This window comes from Anopheles maculipalpis, chromosome 3RL, assembly GCF_943734695.1.
Source record: "Anopheles maculipalpis chromosome 3RL, idAnoMacuDA_375_x, whole genome shotgun sequence".
NCBI lineage: Eukaryota > Metazoa > Arthropoda > Insecta > Diptera > Culicidae > Anopheles > Anopheles maculipalpis.
In genome coordinates this window covers 90,670,594-90,692,085 of record NC_064872.1, presented here as the reverse complement: position 1 = coordinate 90,692,085, position 21,492 = coordinate 90,670,594, and the positions used below count along the sequence as shown (strand labels likewise).

The window sequence follows — 21,492 nt, the reverse complement described above, 5'->3', positions numbered from 1 at the left end:
TTCCACATTTCATTCACACTGGTCGTCCGTCTTCGGGTTGTGCGTAACACTTCCACCTCCGACCATAACAAGCTTCAACAAGGGATAGCTAGAACGTTTGGTCGAATTTTTGGAGATTGCTGAACGATACGTCATTGGGCAAGAATGCATCCAGCGTCCTGGGTTGGTCAACCGGTCACAGAACGATCGAAGTTGCACACACGTTCTTCACCAGAAATCACTTTCCCGCACGATACCGGTTAATGTAATCGATTCGAATATTCATCTCAGCGTCATCACTCTAGACCGAGCATAGCTTTAGAACATCACTTTCACTCGTCCCCAGCCAGCATCCCCACGCACACACAAACACGCTCACACCCGGCACCTTTACCTGTATGGTGTATGCTGGTCTTTTAGCTAGATCTTCTACCGTGGCATTCAGTGCGATCCTCACTGGTCGATTGCATCCGAGAGACTGTGCGTCCCCTTGGTGTTGCTGCGTTGGGAGAGCTGCTCAACATGGAAGGAGTTGGCGCGCGCGATCATACAACGCGCCATCAACATGTATTCTCTCCTCCTCGGTTTTTATTTTTTAATTTTTCGCTCCCGCACCTTTTCTTTCGCGCCACAAACGCGTTACTATGTGCGCGTTCTCTTCGGTGAATGTTTTCCGAGGTTCTCTTGCGAGAAACGTTGTGAGAATGGAGAAAATAAAACATTATTTTGCTGGTCAGTCGGGGCACTTTTTTGCTCTCTGTTTTCTTTCCTTTTCTTGTTTTGTGTGAGATTTTCTTTATCCAAGATGCTGGTGTAAACAGACGAAATAATAGAGCAGATTAAAAAGTCATCTTAAAAAACAGATGAAAAGTACTTATCTGATTCTGGAGATAGCTGCAATAAGGTAGATTAATTTGAAAATTTAAAATATGCGAAGAAACATTTGATGCTTTTAAGATTATTTAAATCGATAGTGATTTCCTTATCATTTCTTATCACAAACATTACTATGACCAAGCTATGATGAGTCATAAAAAATCATTAAAAAAGATTCACCCTTCCCATTGTGTTTTTTTAAAGCAACATAAGTTTGACCATTACCTTGCATATCTTTAGGCGAATTCATCATATGCTACGATCATTGCAGCCTCACAGGCGTAATCGATTGCTCTGGTTGAAAGGAAAGAAATGTAATGGAACGTTTTTTTTTTTTCGTTTGACGTACATCCAGATGGAAAAAGCATTAAATTATGCTTCAAATGTTAAAAAGCAAACACAAAACCACGCATTATTAACATGCAATTTCAAACGAGACACTTTTATTTCACGGCCAAAAACACAACAAATCAACATGCGCTTAACAGAATTATCAAACTTAACTGCTACACTGCTACACTAACTTACTGTTAGCAAACGCACAAACACCACACATTGCTTCATGCATTCTTCTTTTATGTCACAAGCAATGCATCTTCCCCGCATTCCTCACATTTGCTGAATAAAAACCTAACCAACCTAACTAATTCTTGGTTGTCTCTGGCAAGCTGCAATTGTTGCAATACCGGCAAGTTATGGAATGGCTTTTAACATCAAACAATAGACGATCGGTTTCCTTCTTCAGAGACAACTCTTCACCGTATGCTTGGTGATGATGTTCTGATAGTAGTACGTTAACCCAGAAATGTCTGTCGGGCCCTTAACCGGCTCGAAACGGGTAGAATCGTCTGCTTCCAGCTTAACGCTACTGGTACTCACATTCCCGCTGTCCTCGCTGGTCGGTGTCACCTGAGTGCTCTGGAGCTCCTTCCCCACTATATCCACGCTGCCTACCGACGCCAACAGGTTATTGTTGCGGATGTCATTTTCAATCTGCTCCAGTTCTTCTGGTGTCAGCGAAAGGGCCAGATTCTCCCGTCGATTGATGGAGTTCAGTGCGGAGCTTGAGGCCGAGCTAGTTGCAATCGGACTAGGCTGAGAACAAACCGTCGGTACCGTGTCGTCTGAGTCGGGATGGGAATCAACACTAGCCGAACCGTGCGAAATGCCCGGAGTAGGGAAGCTGTGCTCCGACTCATCGAACGACAGGTTCGCGCTCGAAGTCATCACCACACCCGAAAGTAACTTGATCGATGGGAATGCTTCCGGATCGGGATCCTCCGCCGAATCGTTTTCCAACGAGCTTTGCCGCTCAATCGATTCTACACCCCACCACGGTGAGGCACGACACTCCGAAGCGGTATGGTAGGACGAGGACCTTGACTGTGGCGTACAGATACAATCCGATCCGGCCGTCACAAACGATCCATCATCGGTTGACTTTACACTTGAGCTCCAATCCTGAAGATGACCGAAGAAAAAAACCGGGAAGGAAACAAGCATATAAATATTTCTCTCATGATAGCTCACAAGTAAGACCATTCACTCACATCACTTTGATTTCCACTGTCGTTGCGTTTGCTGGCCGCGTCCGGTGCATCCGCACTGGTCAGCTCTTCCACCTCGTCGTCAAATCCACCCTGCACATCGCTTAGCACACTGTCTAGCGCTTCAGCCACCTGGGCAACCTCCGCGAGACGGGTCGAGATCGCTTCACACGCCATTATGTTATCACTTTCGGTAATGATGTTCTCCGGGCTGGCCATCCTGATTGGAAAGACAATTTGACAGTGTTAGGCTAATTTCTATCTAAATATACACGACAAATTGCCCGGCTAACTAACGTTCACGAAATGGAAACAAGTTCAGTGATAGCGCGACGAACAACAACTGAGCAACGCAACATCCAAAACATGTGCCGCTGCTCACCGGTAATATGCTGGGTTACATAAAGCATGAACCATGGAAGAGTGCGAATTTAGAATTGGCTAAAATTATACCACACATTATTGTGCACGACTTTTAGCGGCAATTTGAAGATAAAATGACTTCTGCGAGAAATATTCTACTAAGACATAGTCTCCAAATTCTAGCCTATTGTGTTGATTTCGCAGACAGAATAAACAGGCAACTTTAGGTCCCAAAATAGGCGTTAAGCTGTACTACCTATCGCGGTCGCAAGGAGTCTTTTAAACCACTATCCCTGCATGTACCAGCCCACTGTCTTAGCTCATTAGCTCGCGGCAGAAGATGCGACGTTTTATTAATAAATCACCGTCTTCACCTTACACTACACACTTACGCATCGAGCCGGTCGTCCAGGAGAAATGGTTCCCTCAGTCTCGTCTTGAGCAGTCGTCCGAGTCGCACCATCCGACCCACCTCGAGCAGAAGACGCTCGCGCGTGGCTAGGTACTTGCGCAGCCGTACCCGGCGTCTGCCCTGCTCGGTGATCTCCCCAATCCGCAGCACGCACTCGTGCAGCTCACGCAACTTCACGCACTGCTCTTCGACGCTCCGGTGAAAGACGGCCGATACGCGCAGTCGCGTCATCTGTTCCTGTGCGACGGCCTGGAACGATCGCCAGGTGCGCTGCAACGATTTGGTCATGGCGATGTTTTGCGACGTTTCCAGCTTGCACGATTGGCGCAGGGCGAGCGAAGCGTTCAGCAGCTGACAGCCGTAGTTGTACGTGCCCTTGGCCGTCTCCTGAAGTGTTTGATGTTCATCTTTCTGCGATTGAATCTCACGCACACTAGCACCCACGTGTGCGTGCGATCGTAGCATCACCTGATGCAGATCACCCATCCACTTGACGGCGGTACGAGCGTCCTGTTCGTACTTGAAGATATGCGTGATCTGGTCCAGGGTAAGCTTTTGCAGCTCGACACTGTCGGCGAAGATGCGCGACCGGGAGCGAGTCGCATCGAGGATGTCTCTCACATTGCTGATATCCTCGCTATAGTCCACATCAATGTCTCGCCCAACAGCATCCTTTACCGGCATCAGCAGAACGTCGCTCAGTTTTTCGCCCTCCTTAATGATCTCTTTTTCCATCATTTCTAGAAGCAAGAAAACGATAATGTTATTGCTTGTTGTTGTCAAGGCTATACCAACTCCACACATGCGCTTACCAAGCATTCGTTGGTTTTCGTTAAGCTTCTGCAGATTAGCACTAGCAAGAGCATAATCCTCGACACGCTCCCCCATAATCAGCGATTGAAAAACCTCACTCGTGCGATCGAAATACTCAGCCACCAAACGGAAGAACCGTAGCGACGTTATCAGCACGTTCCTTCGCCGTTCCAATCGCTGCGCAAAGCTGCGACACACAAAGTCCATCCACTCACGCTGCGACTGTAAATCACGGTACGCCGCTGTGTCCTTGCGACGGGGAAAGTGATCAATCTTGTGCAGCAGCTCCGCATAACAGCCATATGTCTGCCAACACTGTAGCTCCAGAATCTCATGCTCCAGGCGAAGCTGATCGGCCGTACTAACATCGTGACCGACCCGGAGCTGCGCATTAAGCATCGATTCAGCCGTAGTAAGTATCCAACTGGTCACGTGTGACACGCCTTCCTCCAGTGTGGCCAACTCCTGCAACACTTCCACCGTCCGCTCAAGCTCCGTCCAGGCCTGGTTGGTGGCGGTTTGCTTGCGATCGAGTGTGTTCAGCAACCGTTCGATCTGTGTCTTCCCATCGGTTAGGTCCTGCGGTACTGCTGACTTCGCACTATGGAGATCACTTAAGTGGGCCAGCAGCTTTTTGCCTACACGGTTGGGCACCCCGTGTGTGCGCACACAGGTGAATAAACGGAAGCGAAACAAAAAAGAAGGAAAGCGATTTTATGATTATTCATTCAAATTGCTGGAGGTTTTAATTTTCCCACTCTAATGCTTCGATGTTGATGTGTATTACTCGCATTTGATGTGTCTGTGATACTTTATAAATCTCGGGATGGAGTATTTTCTGTCCCAATAAAATCCGACAGTACAATCAAAGGCCTACGTTCAGAAGCGTTCAGAAGCATGGTGTATATTTAATTATATAATTTATAATTTTATCAGCCACTTCAACCCATTGCTTCCGTCCACACCCATAAACCCACTCCCCCATTTCACTTTAAACTGCTCCATTTGATGAGGTGCGATTTATTACAACTATTGTCTAAACTGCTGTTCAACTTAAGAGAGAAAAAGAAAAACCAATTTTGTTCTCTGCTTTTCTCCATTGGCCACACTGGATAGAAAGCAAACAGTGAACTTGCAAAGTGTTTCGGGTTCAAAATTAGATAAAGCTTTAATCTCACTGCTATGATACAAATGCAGAAATTGTTGGAATTCCAATGAAATAATTTACTTATTATTGTTTCAAACATTTTCTCTTAAGCAATTAGCTATCAACCTGTCCAAAAAAGACCCATTGTTTGACCCCATACACAGGCTATCTCTCACACACACACACACGCAGGGTCAGATTGACCATTAGCATGCTACCCCTCCGTTATGGAAATTCTTCATGCGCGGGCACCACACGAAACTGACCCAGATCTTGGCACGGCTCAGAGGCGGTTGTGTAAACTCCCCACACAACTTCAACCGCACCGCAGTTTGTTTTGGGAAGGCACGTCATTTGCTAAGTGGTCGTTTTATTTGATAGGGAAAGCAGAATTTCATGTGAACCTTTCCTAAACCTGCAGCCATTTATTGGAGCTCGAAAAGGTAGTTCCACCGGGAGAGGTTCCCTTGCTACCAGGTGTTTGGGAAACGATTCCATTGCCACCACCGATTAAGCAACTTCGTAGCATTAACGATGTGCTAGAGAGTGCTCAACACTCCTTCAGCCCAACAGCCCAACATTAGTTGCTGGAGTTACTTCATCATAACATGATACGCGCGAGGCACTCCTTGCGGAAGCAGAAGATGTCTACCTTTGTGACATGTATGGCTGGTTGCTAATGATGGTAACGTTACACACAGAGCAGCAGAAGCAGCAACCTCTCGCAAACGAGCGGAAATGATAGATCAGTCGATCGACGATCGGTGCTTTCGCGCACAGCTGCCTACTTCCGGTGGGTACGGCCCCCCTGTCATCAGTGACGCGAGAGAAATTAAGCCTTCATCGACGCATCTCTCGCATCGATTGTGTTCAATTAACAAAACATGGCTACGGGGAAACGCTCAACAATGCGTCCGCTCCTCTCTGCTGGGTTTCGGTAAGCAATACGGGAAGCCCTTCTGCCTGAGCATATCAATCTTCTCGGGGAGAAACTTATGAATATGCGTCCCAGTGTTACTTCCCTTTCGTCTCGTTTTCTCGTTACACAAAGCTGCTTACTCACGCCAGCTCCACAAACCGGTGATTCCGGTGTTGAAGTTTGAGAAGATGCCGGGATGAAAAACCTCAAACCAAAACAGGATCCTCAGACCCCCTAGACACTTACCGCCGTCCATCACGAGGGAGAGAAATTTTTGCACATCCACGTTAAGCTGCTGGCAAGATTTGAGGGCCGCCGTCGATTCGCTTGCCCGCACGGTCCGGTTGTCCAGCAGGATGAGGTGCAGGTTTTCTAGGTCGCCCATAGCTTTGTCGTAGGATTTTCGAAATTCTTCGATACGCTGTTGTGCGGTGTGCGAGTGGGCGGGCAGCAATAGGGATGACCCGGCCCGGCGAAGTACGAACAGATGAAAGTCAAGGAATGAAAGAAATACAACAGCAAAATAACAGTGAACATTAGTTAAACCGCATGACAAGAACCATCAAAACCGATCGGTCAAGTGGAAGATGAGACGAACACATACATACATACGAACACACACATACGCGGAGCCATATAAAATATACACACTTGCGATCGTCAATAGAGTGAGAAGCTTTTTTATGATGCCTCGTTTGAAGCCGGATTGAAAATGGGAATTTTATCACCGATCGGGTGTTGGAGATTAGGGGGTTAGGCTTATGGATGGGCTGAAGAACCCGAAACGCTCGACTTGCTATTGACAGCGATCGGAATCGGTATAGAAAGTTCTGCGCAGGAAGAGACAGGAAGTCGGACACCTAATCTCCACAAGAATCTTACTCAATTAGCATCGGAATGGTTATATTAAGGGCATTCGAAATTTTTCGTTAACGTTAAGCTTGTTTCATTGGTGATCATTGAAAGGCAAAGAAGTAACCCTGCATTATAAAAATTTAAATACGTTACGGTAATTAACTATAAACTCTTTATAAAATAATTCCATCATGCGATCATCAACCGTAAAGTACTGGGTCCCTTCACTCTCCGAACGCAGCGTAATTTAATAATTGGGTGAAGATTATTTATTACTATGACACGCGGATTCAAAAAAGGAGTGTTCATGGACAGCATGGTTCATGGGTTCGCTGTCCCCAATTTGACTTACCTCACGGGACTGTATCCACTGCTCGTGATTGTACGCGATGATGCCGCCAAGTTCCTCCGGTAGCTCACTCGTGTCGAAGTACTTCACCAACCGAGACTTTGAGATGATGGTTGGCTGGGAAGAGAAAACATACAATTAGCCAACAAGCAAACAGTAATCAACAGCAAAGCAAAATGAGACAAACAATGGCAGATCGCAATCAGCAAAAAAACAAAAAAAAGGATACAGATGGAGAGGAGAGAGAACTTTTCAGAAGAATAAACGTCATTTAAGTGGGGTAAAAACAAACACATAAATCGCGCGCGCATAAAACTGTATTTTTTAGACGTTAACTGTATTTTTTAGACGTTCTCCTTTCCTCGTTAAGAACCCCTGCAACATTCATATGTGCTGGAAAAGTTTAAAAGTGTCTCTCCCTCTCTCTTCCTCTTTTCTGCCTACCCCAGGTGGGACTCGAACCCACAATCCCCGGCTTAGGAGGCCGGTGCCTTCTCCATTAGGCCACTGGGGCGTGTTGAAGGACGATCATTCCGAGTGTGTTTGATGCGGCATTCAAACTCCTCATTACGACTCCTGCCCATAAACGACCGCGACTAGGTAAAGATGAGCCTCCATGGCATGGGCAATTTCGAGCAAATTGCACACCCATTCAGCGCGCAGATTAGCACACATTAAAATTATCCACTTTTCTCCTCAAAAACACCACGTGCCTTAATAGCTCACAACGTGTCTTGCTCAAACGCCCATTGAGAATCGCTAATTTTCGCTCAATCGATGGGCAATTATTTCAATTCGATCAAATACCGCTCTGCACGCTTTGTTTTGTTTTTCTCTTTTTGTGTATGAGTGTTGTGTTTTTTGTTTCTTTCCTCTTGCATCAGGGAAAGAAAAAAATCGATTACGAAATTTGCAACAAACGTGAGCCGCTATCCTTTCCATCGTGCTGCGAAAGGAAAAAAAAACCTCTGAACCAACAAAAGCAACACTTTCCGTTTCAAGTTGAGCCAACAGGCAGGCGTGTTTAGTATTGCAATTGCTTTCTCCCGCGCACTTGTTTTGTCTCCTCACGGTAAAAGCTCGTTTGACTGAGAGACAGGCTAAACAGTTCCTCGTTTATTGATTGCCCTCGGTACGAAAAACCAATGCCGTGCACTTAAAAAATGCAGGTTAGCTTTGGCGTTTGTGCAGCGAAGAAAACCACCATGCAAGCGACTGCTCTGGCGACTCTGAGAGGCTCTTTAGTTCAGCGTGTGTACGATTTCCCGCGCCATAAGAAGCCTAAAACTAATCACCACACACCACACACAAGACTGTTTAAGAGTCCCGCTGGAAACGCCTAGGAAATGATTTGCTTTCCCGCAAAGCTTTTGTACACAGAACGGGAGAAAGTGCAACGGATTTGGAGGATCTTTTTCAGCGTTATTTACGTTTGGTCGCTTTTGACGTATGCGGCACGCTGGAACCGGGCGAAGAAAATCGGCTTACCGGAACCAATTTCCAAGTGGCTGGAAGGGCACGGGAGCAGCTATGGGAGCTCGTCCATAGTTCCAACAGTAATTGGCCGCATGTGGATAATAATGTCTATTGAAAGACAACAAACAGCAGATAAAAGAGCAATTGCTGGCCGAGTGTTTTGAAAAGGAGGAAGCCGCTGTTGGAAAATAGGCGAAAGCAAACGAAATATGATTTTATTGCCTTTAAAAGATCTTTCAAACTAATATTGAAGCCATCAAACTGCTCATTTCTTCTGTTGCTGAAATGTTTTTCTGCAAGCTTCACTATAAATACAAGATCATAAGAAGCTTTGGAGTAGAAACCGTGACCTGAATAAGTCACAAATGTATCATCCACAAGTATCAGTGTAAAAACTCCGAATAATGATATGCTAGCAGAAAGCAGTCATTAATGTATTCACTCTGTCAATCATTAAAAGCATGAGAGTCCCCCTTTTTTGCCGCAAATGCTTGGAATGCTTCAGATGACTTAGTTCTCTATCATTCTCTCATCGTTAACCCGCAAGGCTACATGTTTCCGTCAACACACTGCTCTACCGCTTAATGAAGCTCGAGAAAAGAGCAAAAAGAAACAAGCTCACCATGGTTAAGCTAAGGCAAATGAAAACATCACCGTGAGCATTTCACGCATTAGCCACTGTATGTAAATGCTAAAAAGGGAAAAGGCATGCAATTATTATGCGACACTCACGCCAGCCAGCGTCGTATGAGTAGAATCCGTCGTAAGCAGCGCAAAAACCAAAAACAAAACCAAAGTCCAATATCTTCTGGATTGAGTTGGGGCGTAATAAAGCTGAGACGCCTTTTAACGCCTTCCGACGCGTTTTAAGAAAGGGGAAAAACCACTGCAATCGGCACGTACGGGTCACCATTCCCTGATGCGGTTTCAGGTCAGGCGTCAGGTGAAGGGGGGGCAAGAGAGAGAAAAACACTCGTGAAGGGAAAATGGAAATTATCTATCACCCCACACACATCGTACGTGTGTGAGCCTTCGCGTCAATTGCAGACCTAATGGGAGGCCTAATTAGACTGGCAGTTCGATGCACCTGTGAAATGTGGCACCCACAGGGAGTGGGGTTAATCTGTACGAGACCGTGGGTAAAAAAATCCACCCAAAAACGGAAACCGAGGTGTTGAAGACGATTCGCCCCAATCGACACTTCTTGCAGTGACTGTCTCTATGCATCCAACCCATGCATGTGCACCCACAGTATCAGCACATAGCGCGTGCTTATCGAGGTGCATTGCTGCGGCCTTGGGTTTTTGGGCATGGGAACATAAACAGTGCACGTGTTGATAGCACTATTTCAAGCATCAGCTGCTAAGCTGATCTCCCGTGCGACACAGCCATTATAACATCCCAAATCCAGTACTACCTCCGGTAGCTCTACGTCTCGATAAGATATTAGTACCCCCGCTAGGGAGTTTCGATAAGAAGACCGATTATTGCGCTACAACCGGTGCAATAATCTGCACAATCTGAGGCACACACAATTAATTACCTGCCCGCCATTACGAGCTACCTTTGATTGGTGTACACAGTGGTCGTATTACCGCACCGGGTGCAATATGAGCAGGAAACAGTGCCCCGCCTGAAAGAAGACCTAAACGAACACTCTGGAAAGTGACATTACCGGACCGTACAATGCGCCACCGTAATTGCGTGTTTCGCTAACCTCAGGTCAACAGGTATGGAACGACCGATAAGAGCAGATCCTTGTCAACCGCGACCGCTGATCATTGACGATCGATCGAACGCGAAAACACGGTATCGTGCTTTCAATCGCCAAACAAACACATTATGTCATACAAGCGCACACCCTCTGGGTGAAGTTGTAACTCCGCTCCGGGACACACCCCACATTCGGTGCGCTGACAGGTACCAGTTGTCACACTAGAGCCGTTTTTTGGGTGGCAAATGGCTAGAGTTCAATGTCACACTGGAAGCTCGGCACCACGCAAAGAGAGATGTTCTGCGTGGGCCTACAACACACTCGAACAAGCGTGTGCCCCGGTCCAACCCGGCCAATGATAACCGCTATCTTTACGATGCATGCAAAAGATCGCACACCATATTGACAACTACACGGTGCAAAATGAGTTTATAATTGCCGACGCGATTTTGGCACCCCAAACCTAGATCTCTGCAGAGAAGGGCACGTGCAATCAATCACATACGATCGGTCGATGTTACGATTCGTCAATGTCAACGAACGTCAACGTTACCTTCCTCCCTATGGTGGGGAAGATGTGCCAGTTGTTAGCGTTATACTGGAAGAGGTACTAATAAGATGCACGAATATCCCGTATCGATCCACCTACCTCACCCTTCCGATGTTGTCGGGCACAGTTTTCCACCCGGTTCTTGTCCCAGAAGGCGTCCGGACGTATTACGAGAAAGCTGTTCATCTGCTCGCTCAACAGCTGCTGGACGTGCCGTATGTACTGGCGAGTGGAGCGCCAAGAACACTTTTGAGCGTCGAGAATTATCGCCAGTCCACTGCTGACCGTTTCGGGGCTATGAAATAGAACCATCAATCAGCACAAAAGCTCCCCTTTGGTTGTTGAGAGCGATGCTCTAAGGACACGTACCTTAAGCTGGCCAGCAGATACTTAATCGTCGTCTCAAGAAATCCCTTCATCCACGGCAGATTGTCGTAAAACGGCACCGGTATCACGACTAGCGGATGTCCATCCCGATCCCGTCCACCCGGCATGTACGCTGTTTGCGTATTGAGCGCGTTCAGTACGTCCGCCTCCATATTGACTCCGTCGGAAGGGCTCGTCAATGCTGTGGCCGCTTTCACCTGCGAGCCCGGAGTGTACACGTTCACGATCCCGCACCAGTGCACGCGTCCACCACCTATATCCTAACACCTAACCAAACACTGTCACTTTCGAGCACACAGGCAGGCGGCACACGTTGCTGTGTGAGCACAAACGGTCGTAGCAGACTAATGCTGGACCACCATCACCCTTAGCCACCACTCATTCACTCACACAACCGTGAAACATGATCGCGTTGCGTTTCTCTTACTGCATTCTTCAAACTGTACACATTCCACTCGGTTCTCCTACGCAGCACCACTTCGATAGCTTCGTTCTCTGCACGCCTGGAGAAGCTTTCAAATCGCAACACAACAGACTTGGGACACCATCACTAAATGGGACTGGCTGCGGCATCTGAGGCCGGAAAGAGCGGCCAGGTGGGAGTTATGGAGAGATCCGTTATGTTGCAAATCACTGGCACGCTAAAGCCTTCCAATGGTGGTTTTGTGGTCGTATGTAGATGATTTCACTGTGTTTCGTTGCGTTGTACATGCTGTTGGCCCAGGGGAATTTGTTTTTTGTTGTCACTGCTTTTGCTCCTTCAGCTTTCGGCTCGGCTATTTTGTACAAACGGAACAATTCACGCTATTGTTGTGCGCTTGTTGCTGCACATTCATGTTTGTCACCATGCTATACAACTATGTCAACACACTGCAAACGAAAACAAACGAGGCGCTTTGTGAGTTATGGAGCCCTTACATTCTCCTCGTGCACGTTTGTGGTAGGGCGAGCCTAACCGAAAGCCACAACCACCTGACAACTTTCAACCATTCACTTCCAGCCAACGAACTACACCTTAACGGATATTCAATAAAACCCCGATCCTTCTTAATCGTCAGAAGCAGAGCCTACTTATGACTTCGACTGGCAGGCTCACAGACACGCTTCCTCAAAAACATACCCGTGATCGATCGTCGATTTCCTGCGAGACTCCTATCCACTGCCCCACCAAGAGGGACTGTTCTTTCCCTTAGACTCTCTACAAATTTCTGTTTCGCCTTGTCCAAGTTTTGCCGTTTCACTCGCTTCCTGTTTTTTAGGTCATGCATGCAGAAACATTCTGCTTGATTGCTGCTGTTTCTCTGGCGCACAGAGGAAACCATGGCTCGGCGGACAGTCGAATTTCCCACCGGGGGGATCGTTGCAACAAAAAAAAAACCTGAAAATTAAACCCCAGCGAAAGGAATGGCAAAACGCACACACTAGGGAGTTTACTTTAAAATCACCCCGTTGTCATAGTAACCGGCAGTGTGAGATGTGGTACGGACCGTACGACAGACAGGCATTTAATTATAGCCAAATGTGAAAATTCTACCCAACAACGAATGGGAGGATATGTCTGTGCGGGTAATTGAGACCTTGCCGTTGTTGTTGGCTTGATCTCCCCGTGCGATAACTTTCTCTTTCGTAGTGATTGTACTTATTATTAAACCGTTTATGTGTATTATCAGCTGGCAGAAGATAGTTTTAAAATCCACTATTCTCTTGGCTAACATAATTCGAATAACGCTTGAACACGTTGCGCAGGAAGATCATTTAATTAATTCTATCATGAAATAAGACGCTTTATATGGTCAAAACCCGTTATGGCGGATGCTTCCATAACGCGATTTCTTCCCGTTGGCGACAAAATAGCTTTTTTTTTGCGTAATGCAGAATACGCTCCGGCAGCAAATGCGGTCACTTCCAGTGTACGGCGAAGAACCGTTTGCCGGAACGTCAATTCTTAGCATTCAGCCCAACCCTGCCCATGGACACTGACTTCCGTGGCAAGTGCAATCAGATCGGGGAAATTATTACCCACCTAGCCGTGTTGCAAACGACCAGTGCGACTGGACACAAGGGAGAGTCGGCAAGTGGAGCTCCTTTTTCATCAGCAACTCTCCATCTTGTTGCTACAATATCAAGAATTGCATTATAAACAGTAAGGGTTGGTCGCAGAAAAAGGAAAGAAACTCATTATTCCTCTTTCACCGGGAAAAGTGTGTCAGAGCTCTCGCTGCACGGACTTCCTGGACGCACTCCGGACAAAACCGGGTGGGAGATCGCATGGGGGACTCCACTGTCAACTTGTCGAGAATTCATAAATCAATCGAATTTTCTTGCGGAGCTAAAGGAAGTGCGAAATTACGTTAAAACGTATCTTGCTTTGTGGAGTCAGATAGGCTGGATACCCAGCGGCGTTCAGATATTGGAACCAGAAATCGAATGTCCTGCGTGTCCTCAATATGCCACTTATGGGTACGGGAACTCTGCACCCTCCATATCCATGACTTGTTTTGCCAAATGTATTAATTTATCATACATTTCAAAGGTAAAAGGTGTCCTTCCATACCCCAGGCACACCGCTGAGTGCCATGATGACTTGCCCCTTTTTTCGGAGGGAGGAAGCGCATAAAAGAAATCATGAAAGTTCATCTCCTCGACCTCTTTCGACGATGCACTCGATGGGTTGCCATCTCTTCTGCCGATTGGAATTCCTCGGTGACACCATCAACACCCCACGATAAAACATTCCAATAACGACACGAATGCGCTTCAAAATCCGAACGTAGAGGGTAGCATATTCGCAACTACACGGCTGCTCGGGCTGAGGCAAAGAAAAATATCCCCAACGAACCAAATCAATCGTTGAGATGGCTACAACAAAAAAATGCAAATCGTGAATCACAAGCCCAAAAATCCCAAAAAGGTCATGTTCATGAGGTTTGCTTGCTGAGACCGTCGAATTGATGAGCACTGGTATTTCTTCCCTTTTATTTTATATGTTTTTTTTTTTTTGTTTTGGCAATAAGGTACCATACCGTTACATTCAAGATGTGTCTACGAGTCTTCAAGATGTCTGATTTGTGATCCTAACATACGAATGCCTTCCTCTATTCGTTGCTTTTTATGCAAATGAGTGAACTTGCATTTGAGGTCTCGGACAGCGTCGTATAAACGCGCGCATATCGTAAAGAAAATATTTTGTTTGCTTTCGACATTGACACCACTATAGGAAATGGGAGATGGTGCCTCTTCGCACCCTTAAGTAATGCTTGCCCACCGATTCATTGGGCTCTAGCGATACGTCTAACGCGTGCAGGCGCATTTCAGTGTCAGATTACGTGACAAAGTGTCCGTGACTCAAGACGGCGTGCAGCGACGAGGGAAGTTAAGTGGGTACGCCTAGGCGGAAACCGTTCAGAACCTGTTGGCCATCAGGCAAATCCATTTCCCTTCTAAATGTATCACCTTGGATCGATTCATTTAGATACTCAGCCAGGCGAACAAAGCGTCACTTGTGTAGCTCCAAAAGCTTATTCTGATCCAAAGCTGTCTAATTACTAATGGCCCATTTCACAGAACGGAAGAATAGTCACTTATCTGACTTCAGAGCGTCCGTAAAAACAAACGAAACCATTCTGGGGTGTTGTTTTTGTGTGCAAGAGTGTTATCAAATCGTTGAGATGCTAAAGTTTTTCATCGCACTGTCTCCTACATTACCGTTCCCATCCGAATGCTGAGTGTTTTCGAGGTCTTCTGTGGGGCGTTTTATCACTGTTTTACAGCACATTTAGACAAACGATAGAAACACATATTTCAACACCACTTTCTGTGTCACTTTTATCGTGTACTGTGTTTAAGGTTGGCACGCTTCCTTCACCAGGGGAGTGCAGCTTTTTGTCTCGAGCGTTGGTTAGGCTAATTGAGTAGATAGATATGGGAAAAGGGGTTGTATGCACACTGGAAGCCGTTTAGGCAATGGTGTATTCTGGAAGTAAACAAGCAGATAAGCTTGAGCCATCCAATCAGCTCATGCTCATTGCTCGTCTCTAGTATTTTGATTTATGAAGCAGGTTTCTATTCCTCTCAAAGTTTATTGTCCCCTAAGCAAACCTACAGAAGGAGAACTCATCCCTCACTCATGAAAAAAGAGGAACGCATCTACTATCAAATGAAGCCATCTAATGTAACAACGCCCGCCCAAACTGTATCACTACCGGATGACGATCATCTTTTCCCCTCGCAAACGGTCTGCCATCTGCCCGATCAGTGAATTCAGCTCAAAGGGAAGTGTCCAGCTGTGGTCGGTGAAATGTGATGAAAAGAACTAGACCACACTTCATTATGCTTCCTCCATGTTGTTTTTGCGCTTCGTAACTGTTCTGCGCTCTTTCGATTCCTTTCGGTTTTGGCCAAACGTCAAACAAGCAACAGGCATGCATGGGGTAGTGTTCCACATTAAAAGCATGGATCGTCGCGGTCAGAAACAGGTTAAACAACCCCCAGCGCCGCCCGGTGGTTATGCGGCATGTTATCTCAATGCTCTCGACGCTGGTGACGCTGCTGCTGATGACGCTCCACTTTGATCGTAACTGTAAAAACCTGTACCAACCTCTTGACAACCTTATAGCACACAAAGCCCCTCTTGTCGGAAAGGAGCCAGGGAACAATGCACGCCAAAAGGGCACGTCCGAGCGTTTTCCTCGAACCGTGCCGTTGGGAGATACAGTAATTAATTCTTCATCGTATTTCGGTGTAAGTGTGGCAATACACGCGATCGTGTGAGGCGATAGAAGAGCTAGTCGGGATCACTACAAAAAAGATCCTCAGGGATGAGATCCCTCACAGCAGAACGGAACACGGCGTTCTCGTCTAACCAGTTATGCATTCAATAGTTTGCGATCTAAGCGATCCGACGAAAGAATAGCTTGTCAATTAAGGTTGTGTCTGTCTGCGGTTCGAGGATCGTTTGGAAAGCTTCTCCGGGAACTCCAAAAGAACCACTTGATTTTGGACAAGCATTAAGTGGCTTTGTGGCATGGTACAGGAAATGGCGTTTGGGCGATTATGCTAAAAATTCGATCCACTACAACGGACCGCGATGATCGATGGGAAAATCGTGTCGGCGCAGTCTACACGCCATCTTGGGCAAGCTAATTTTATGCTAAACATAATCATTTCCCTTCGGAGATTTTATTTTTGCTTGCTCCCGCACAGTAGCAATAGTGGGAACGATTGCGCTGCCTATGATATCTCTCCCCGGGCTTTTTAATCCCCTTTCGGGATCAGCAGAACTCACTTGTTCTCGGCACGCCATTTCGCTCGAACGCAATTAATTGTAGAAAGTTTGCGTTCGGTTCGTCCATAATCTCTTCAGCGATGGTGACCTCAACACACAACCCGGCCCCGAAGAACTCTAACGAGATCGAATTTGCATTCCTGCTTCACCCGGTGCGAAGGGTGGCGCGAAGGACTGCGGGTCGGTCGACGCAGACCTAACGGTCAATGATCGCGGGAGCTTGTTGCCGCTACGATAAGGCGCTCTCTTTCCTCCGCAACCGGTTTATCAAATTAGCCACGCCTGTCACTGCAAACACCCCGCTAGCCGTGGTCCGTTGGATATCCTGCAGTATACTCTACGATCTTTCGTCGCGGATCTGCGATCTCATTTTACGATCGGCGTCGGGAATGCAAAAACCATCATAAAAAAGCAAACTTGATTCGTGTAGACCAAGGTGCGAGTGACGAGTTGGGAAGGGATAAAACTGCAGCAGACATTCTGAAATGGAGCAATCTAAGGCGCACCCGGTCTTGGTGGATCAAATCACACACGCCACAGCACAGTCACATACACACACACGTACGTGCAAACACAACCAGATCGCTTAGGTTGACACGCATCGATCACTTACAGTATGCCACATGGTACGGGGCACTCCCTAAAGCGCACAGGAATTTCTTGGATCAAAGTTGAACAGCTCACGTACTGCGCAAGATGTGAGGTCATAAACCGCAATCGCGATCGTACACAACCTCAACTCCGCTCAATTTGACTGCTGTTACACGTACACAACCGTACACACCTTTTTCCTTTTTTTTTGTTGCACCACATTTGCGAAACTAAGTGCCGCGATCGAGTTAGGAAACAACGATCAACACGAGACACCACCGTCACGCGACCGTCGGAGATCGCGGTTGCCGAGCTTTTGTTTTGAGTGGAGCAATGCGTACAACCCGCAAGCCTCGATCTCCAGCCGAATGAAAGGGCCTCTCCACGTACTGTTGCTGGCAAGCTGGCTAGCTGTCTCTTGTGCACTGCCTCAACTGATCGCTTTCTCTCGTGAGAGCCTCTGGAACTCTGGTGCGTGAGTGCTTGGGTTCGCGTCTGGCATAGCCTGTGCGGGCCCACTTTAGTTCTCTGAAACCTGTTCTCTGTTTGCCTTTCGAATTTTGTTCCTAAGAAGCGTTGGAAAAAGTAAGACGAGCGAATGACGAGTGCGACCTTGCGGACAGCAAGGATGTCCGGCAGATGACACAAGTGCACCGGCGCTCTGCACCTGCTCAAGGACGTTAACGGTTTTGCATCCCTAATATGGGGGTTAAAAACAGTACACCTTGCGTTTTAAGGGGTTTGATCACATAACAACATTTATTCGACAGCCTACAGACAACGCCTTAGTTCCAGCCGAAGAAAGCCTGGAAGCGGCTGATGATCTGATCAACGTCGACGCCGAAGGCGCGCAGCTGAGCGGAGAAACGGGTGACGTCCGGGTGCTGGATGACGGCGGTGAATCCGGCACGACGGGCCTGGGTCATGCGGTACAGCTCTCCGAACTCGCTGGCTGGGTTGGCGATGAAGGTGCGGGCCAGAGCCTCGGCTCCAGGCAGATCGGTGACGGCACGGATCTCGTCCATCATGGCGTTCCACGAGCGGGAGGCCGGCGACTTGGCGTTGACCGAGCGGGTGATCGGGGTCAGACCGAGCATGGCGGCGATGCCGTTCAGGTAGTCGCGGATGCTCACGCCACGGACCTCGGTCCAGGCGCTGATCTCCTGCAGCTCCGGGGTGCTGATCAGCACGCGCCAGGCAGCATCGGTCTCATCCGACTGCAGGAAGCTCCAGATCTCGCCGACCTGGGCGTCGGTCTGCACGTAGCGTTGGTAGATCGTACGCACCTCATCCATGTTCAGGAAGGGGAGCAGCTGATCGACCTCAGCGCGCAGGTTCTGCCCGAAGGCAGCACCGAACAGGGCCAGCAGGATGAAGAATTTCTGTCAAAGAGTATTGCACTGTTTGTTAGCCTGTTTAACCCCGAAAAGGAAACGCCGGTCGCCCGCACTTACCATTTTGTTAGACAAGCGAGCTCAAGGACTACTCTGAATGCAAGCGCAAATGAAAGGTGACCTTAGGATAGACAACTCACCCTTTTATACCTGACCAGGATCGTACCAGCCTGTGTGACGCTTGGTGATAAGAACGCTAGCAGAGAACGCTACCGTATTGCAAATATCGTTTGATAACATCGTGTTACGATAACCGACGACAAGGGGGCCCGTTTTTTTGGGTGAGTTGAATAACATGAGCAGAAACAGCAAAGAAACAAAAGCAATCGAATGGGCAAACAAGAGAAATCCATTCAGGTTTCGCGATTGTTAACATCAGGACGATCTAACGCAGGTTGAAAGTTTCTAATTTGTTGTTTACTGCAGCTCTGCTGAGCGCATGGTAATATTTTGAATAAGTGAACAATTTTCATGCGTGCCGTTTGTTGCTAATTGTGTATTCGGCTATGATTAACCCAACCCCCACGCAATTTGTACGCACATTCTTCACAAGGGTAGCGTGGCCGAGCGGTCTAAGGCGCTGGTTTAAGGCACCAGTCACTTCGGTGGCGTGGGTTCGAATCCCACCGCTGCCAAGCTTGCAAATAATGTTTTTTGCACCTTTATTACTAATTATGAAGTGTAAACAAAATAATTTTCAGATCTATGCTCCTAAAACCGTGTAATAATATTATCATGCAGTTGGATGGATGTCATTCTCGTTTATTCTTCGATGATCGTTTTGCTCTTAACCATTCTTAGGAGATCGGTTGCTAAGTGTTATCATCAATTCTATTTCTTTGTATTGCTGGGTAGTCGAGCATAGAAGAGAATAGTCGCTCGCAAGATCGCAAGAAATGACGCCAAAATATTATTCAAATTCTGATTCAAATGCTGAATTTGTTAAGTACTTACACATCTTACACGTAATGTCATCTTTATGGTCGTTGCTGTAATCCGCTTAACAACCGTTATAAAAGGTCAAAGTACTTTGTGAATAATTTGTCATTAACAGAACTTTCTTCGTACTTTTGATCGGTGCATACGTCCCCTTTAACCTTGGACTTTACAACCACCTGATTGCAGGCCGGGGGTGCACTCTTATGACGTAGATGCGATTTGATTAATCAAATAAGCCAATGTTTTATTCTTAGAACCCGATTAAAGACCTCCTCGAAGTGTGTCGTCAAACGCAACACTCTAACGCATATACTGCGGTAATGATTGCTGTAACAAGCAACTCCGCGATAACGTACCGCTATGATTGATGGGCACCGCAGTCGGATAGCCAAGGCGACGTGCTGCTAGCATCCCAACAGCCCAGGACCAACAGCAGCACTTGTGAAGCCACCCCTAAAGAAGGGAATGATATCGTTACTTATCAATGTAATCGACGACAGCGATCGTTGTCGTATCGGTTATCAGTAGCGCAAGTGTGGTATATAAGCCACCCCGTGGGCAGTAGTCAAGCAGATTCAGTTGACTTCCGAGTGCTTCCTGAGACTGTTGCGACAATGAAATTCTTCATCCTGCTGGCCCTGTTCGGTGCTGCCTTCGGGCAGAACCTGCGCGCTGAGGTCGATCAGCTGCTCCCCTTCCTGAACATGGATGAGGTGCGTACGATCTACCAACGCTACGTGCAGACCGACGCCCAGGTCGGCGAGATCTGGAGCTTCCTGCAGTCGGATGAGACCGATGCTGCCTGGCGCGTGCTGATCAGCACCCCGGAGCTGCAGGAGATCAGCGCCTGGACCGAGGTCCGTGGCGTGAGCATCCGCGACTACCTGAACGGCATCGCCGCCATGCTCGGTCTGACCCCGATCACCCGCTCGGTCAACGCCAAGTCGCCGGCCTCCCGCTCGTGGAACGCCATGATGGACGAGATCCGTGCCGTCACCGATCTGCCTGGAGCCGAGGCTCTGGCCCGCACCTTCATCGCCAACCCAGCCAGCGAGTTCGGAGAGCTGTACCGCATGACCCAGGCCCGTCGTGCCGGATTCACCGCCGTCATCCAGCACCCGGACGTCACCCGTTTCTCCGCTCAGCTGCGCGCCTTCGGCGTCGACGTTGATCAGATCATCAGCCGCTTCCAGGCTTTCTTCGGCTGGAACTAAGGCTCACGATAACCGGACTAATAAATGAATCAGCTTTGATATAAAAAATGCTCCTCTTCTGTGTCCATTATTTTGATATTGTTGGCCTTCGTGGAAGAAAAAACGGATTCCGTTCCGAAGCACATGTAAACAAACAATCGTTTTGACAACTGTCGTCGTCTCACGAAGCGCAAAGTGGTCGTCTCGGATCTTTTCGGATCTATTGACAGATGCGCAGGATCCGACGCGATGGTGAATTGCCGGCGCATAGCCAGGGCGCAGCGTATATTTAGAGTTCCCCTCCGTTAAGCGAGACGATCGAGAACGAGCGCTGTTCTTGCCGCAGTTTTCGACCAGCTTGCGCTGCGGCGGTATCGAGCGTGGATCCGCGATCAGGTTCGCTTTGTCCGCGCCTGGCTGCGTGCGTGTGTATGTGTGTGTGTGTGTGTTAGGGAGCGCACCCATTCACGGTTGCGTACAGTAAAGCGACGACGACAACGACGACCAAGACAAACGAAAATGTGTGTGATATACAAGTTCTGACGCTTACAAAAAGTGAAAATTCCTTACCGATTTCGATACCACGCTCTCGTGCTCACACACGCACTGTGATTTAACGCCAAAGAATTCTGCCCCAAAAGTGATCGAAGTGTTTTAGTGAGCTAGCACAACGCGCGATAGTGGTTCGATGCAAATCAAACGAT

At 47.6% G+C, this 21,492-nt stretch overlaps 3 protein-coding genes and 2 non-coding genes across 5 annotated transcripts; 2 read left to right on the top strand and 3 right to left on the bottom strand.

Annotated features, from left to right (window-relative positions):
- Nucleotides 1–1,477: 1,477 nt before the first annotated feature.
- Nucleotides 1,478–11,605, bottom strand: LOC126561534 (SEC14 domain and spectrin repeat-containing protein 1-B). The gene is made up of 8 exons (XM_050217742.1): nt 11,370–11,605; nt 11,100–11,295; nt 7,264–7,377; nt 6,303–6,477; nt 3,990–4,628; nt 3,158–3,917; nt 2,406–2,622; nt 1,478–2,316 (listed from the first exon to the last, which is right to left on the bottom strand). The coding sequence occupies exons 1-8, from the start codon at nt 11,537–11,539 to the stop codon at nt 1,597–1,599; spliced, it is 2,991 nt and encodes a 996-aa protein (XP_050073699.1). The 5' UTR covers nt 11,540–11,605; the 3' UTR covers nt 1,478–1,596.
- Nucleotides 7,702–7,774, bottom strand: Trnar-ccu (transfer RNA arginine (anticodon CCU)). Its single transcript has one exon. It is a non-coding gene; the product is annotated as a tRNA-Arg (tRNA).
- A 6,401-nt stretch (nt 11,606–18,006) lies between the features above and the next one.
- Nucleotides 18,007–18,793, bottom strand: LOC126563043 (protein G12-like). The gene is made up of 2 exons (XM_050219652.1): nt 18,717–18,793; nt 18,007–18,644 (listed from the first exon to the last, which is right to left on the bottom strand). Exons 1-2 carry the CDS (start codon nt 18,717–18,719, stop codon nt 18,048–18,050), a joined length of 600 nt encoding a protein of 199 aa, XP_050075609.1. The 5' UTR covers nt 18,720–18,793; the 3' UTR covers nt 18,007–18,047.
- Nucleotides 18,794–19,209: 416 nt separating this feature from the next.
- On the top strand, nt 19,210–19,291 carry Trnal-aag (transfer RNA leucine (anticodon AAG)). Its single transcript has one exon. It is a non-coding gene; the product is annotated as a tRNA-Leu (tRNA).
- An 868-nt stretch (nt 19,292–20,159) lies between these two features.
- Nucleotides 20,160–20,842, top strand: LOC126563046 (protein G12-like). The gene has a single exon (XM_050219654.1). It carries the CDS (start codon nt 20,210–20,212, stop codon nt 20,807–20,809), a length of 600 nt encoding a protein of 199 aa, XP_050075611.1. The 5' UTR covers nt 20,160–20,209; the 3' UTR covers nt 20,810–20,842.
- Nucleotides 20,843–21,492: the final 650 nt, after the last annotated feature.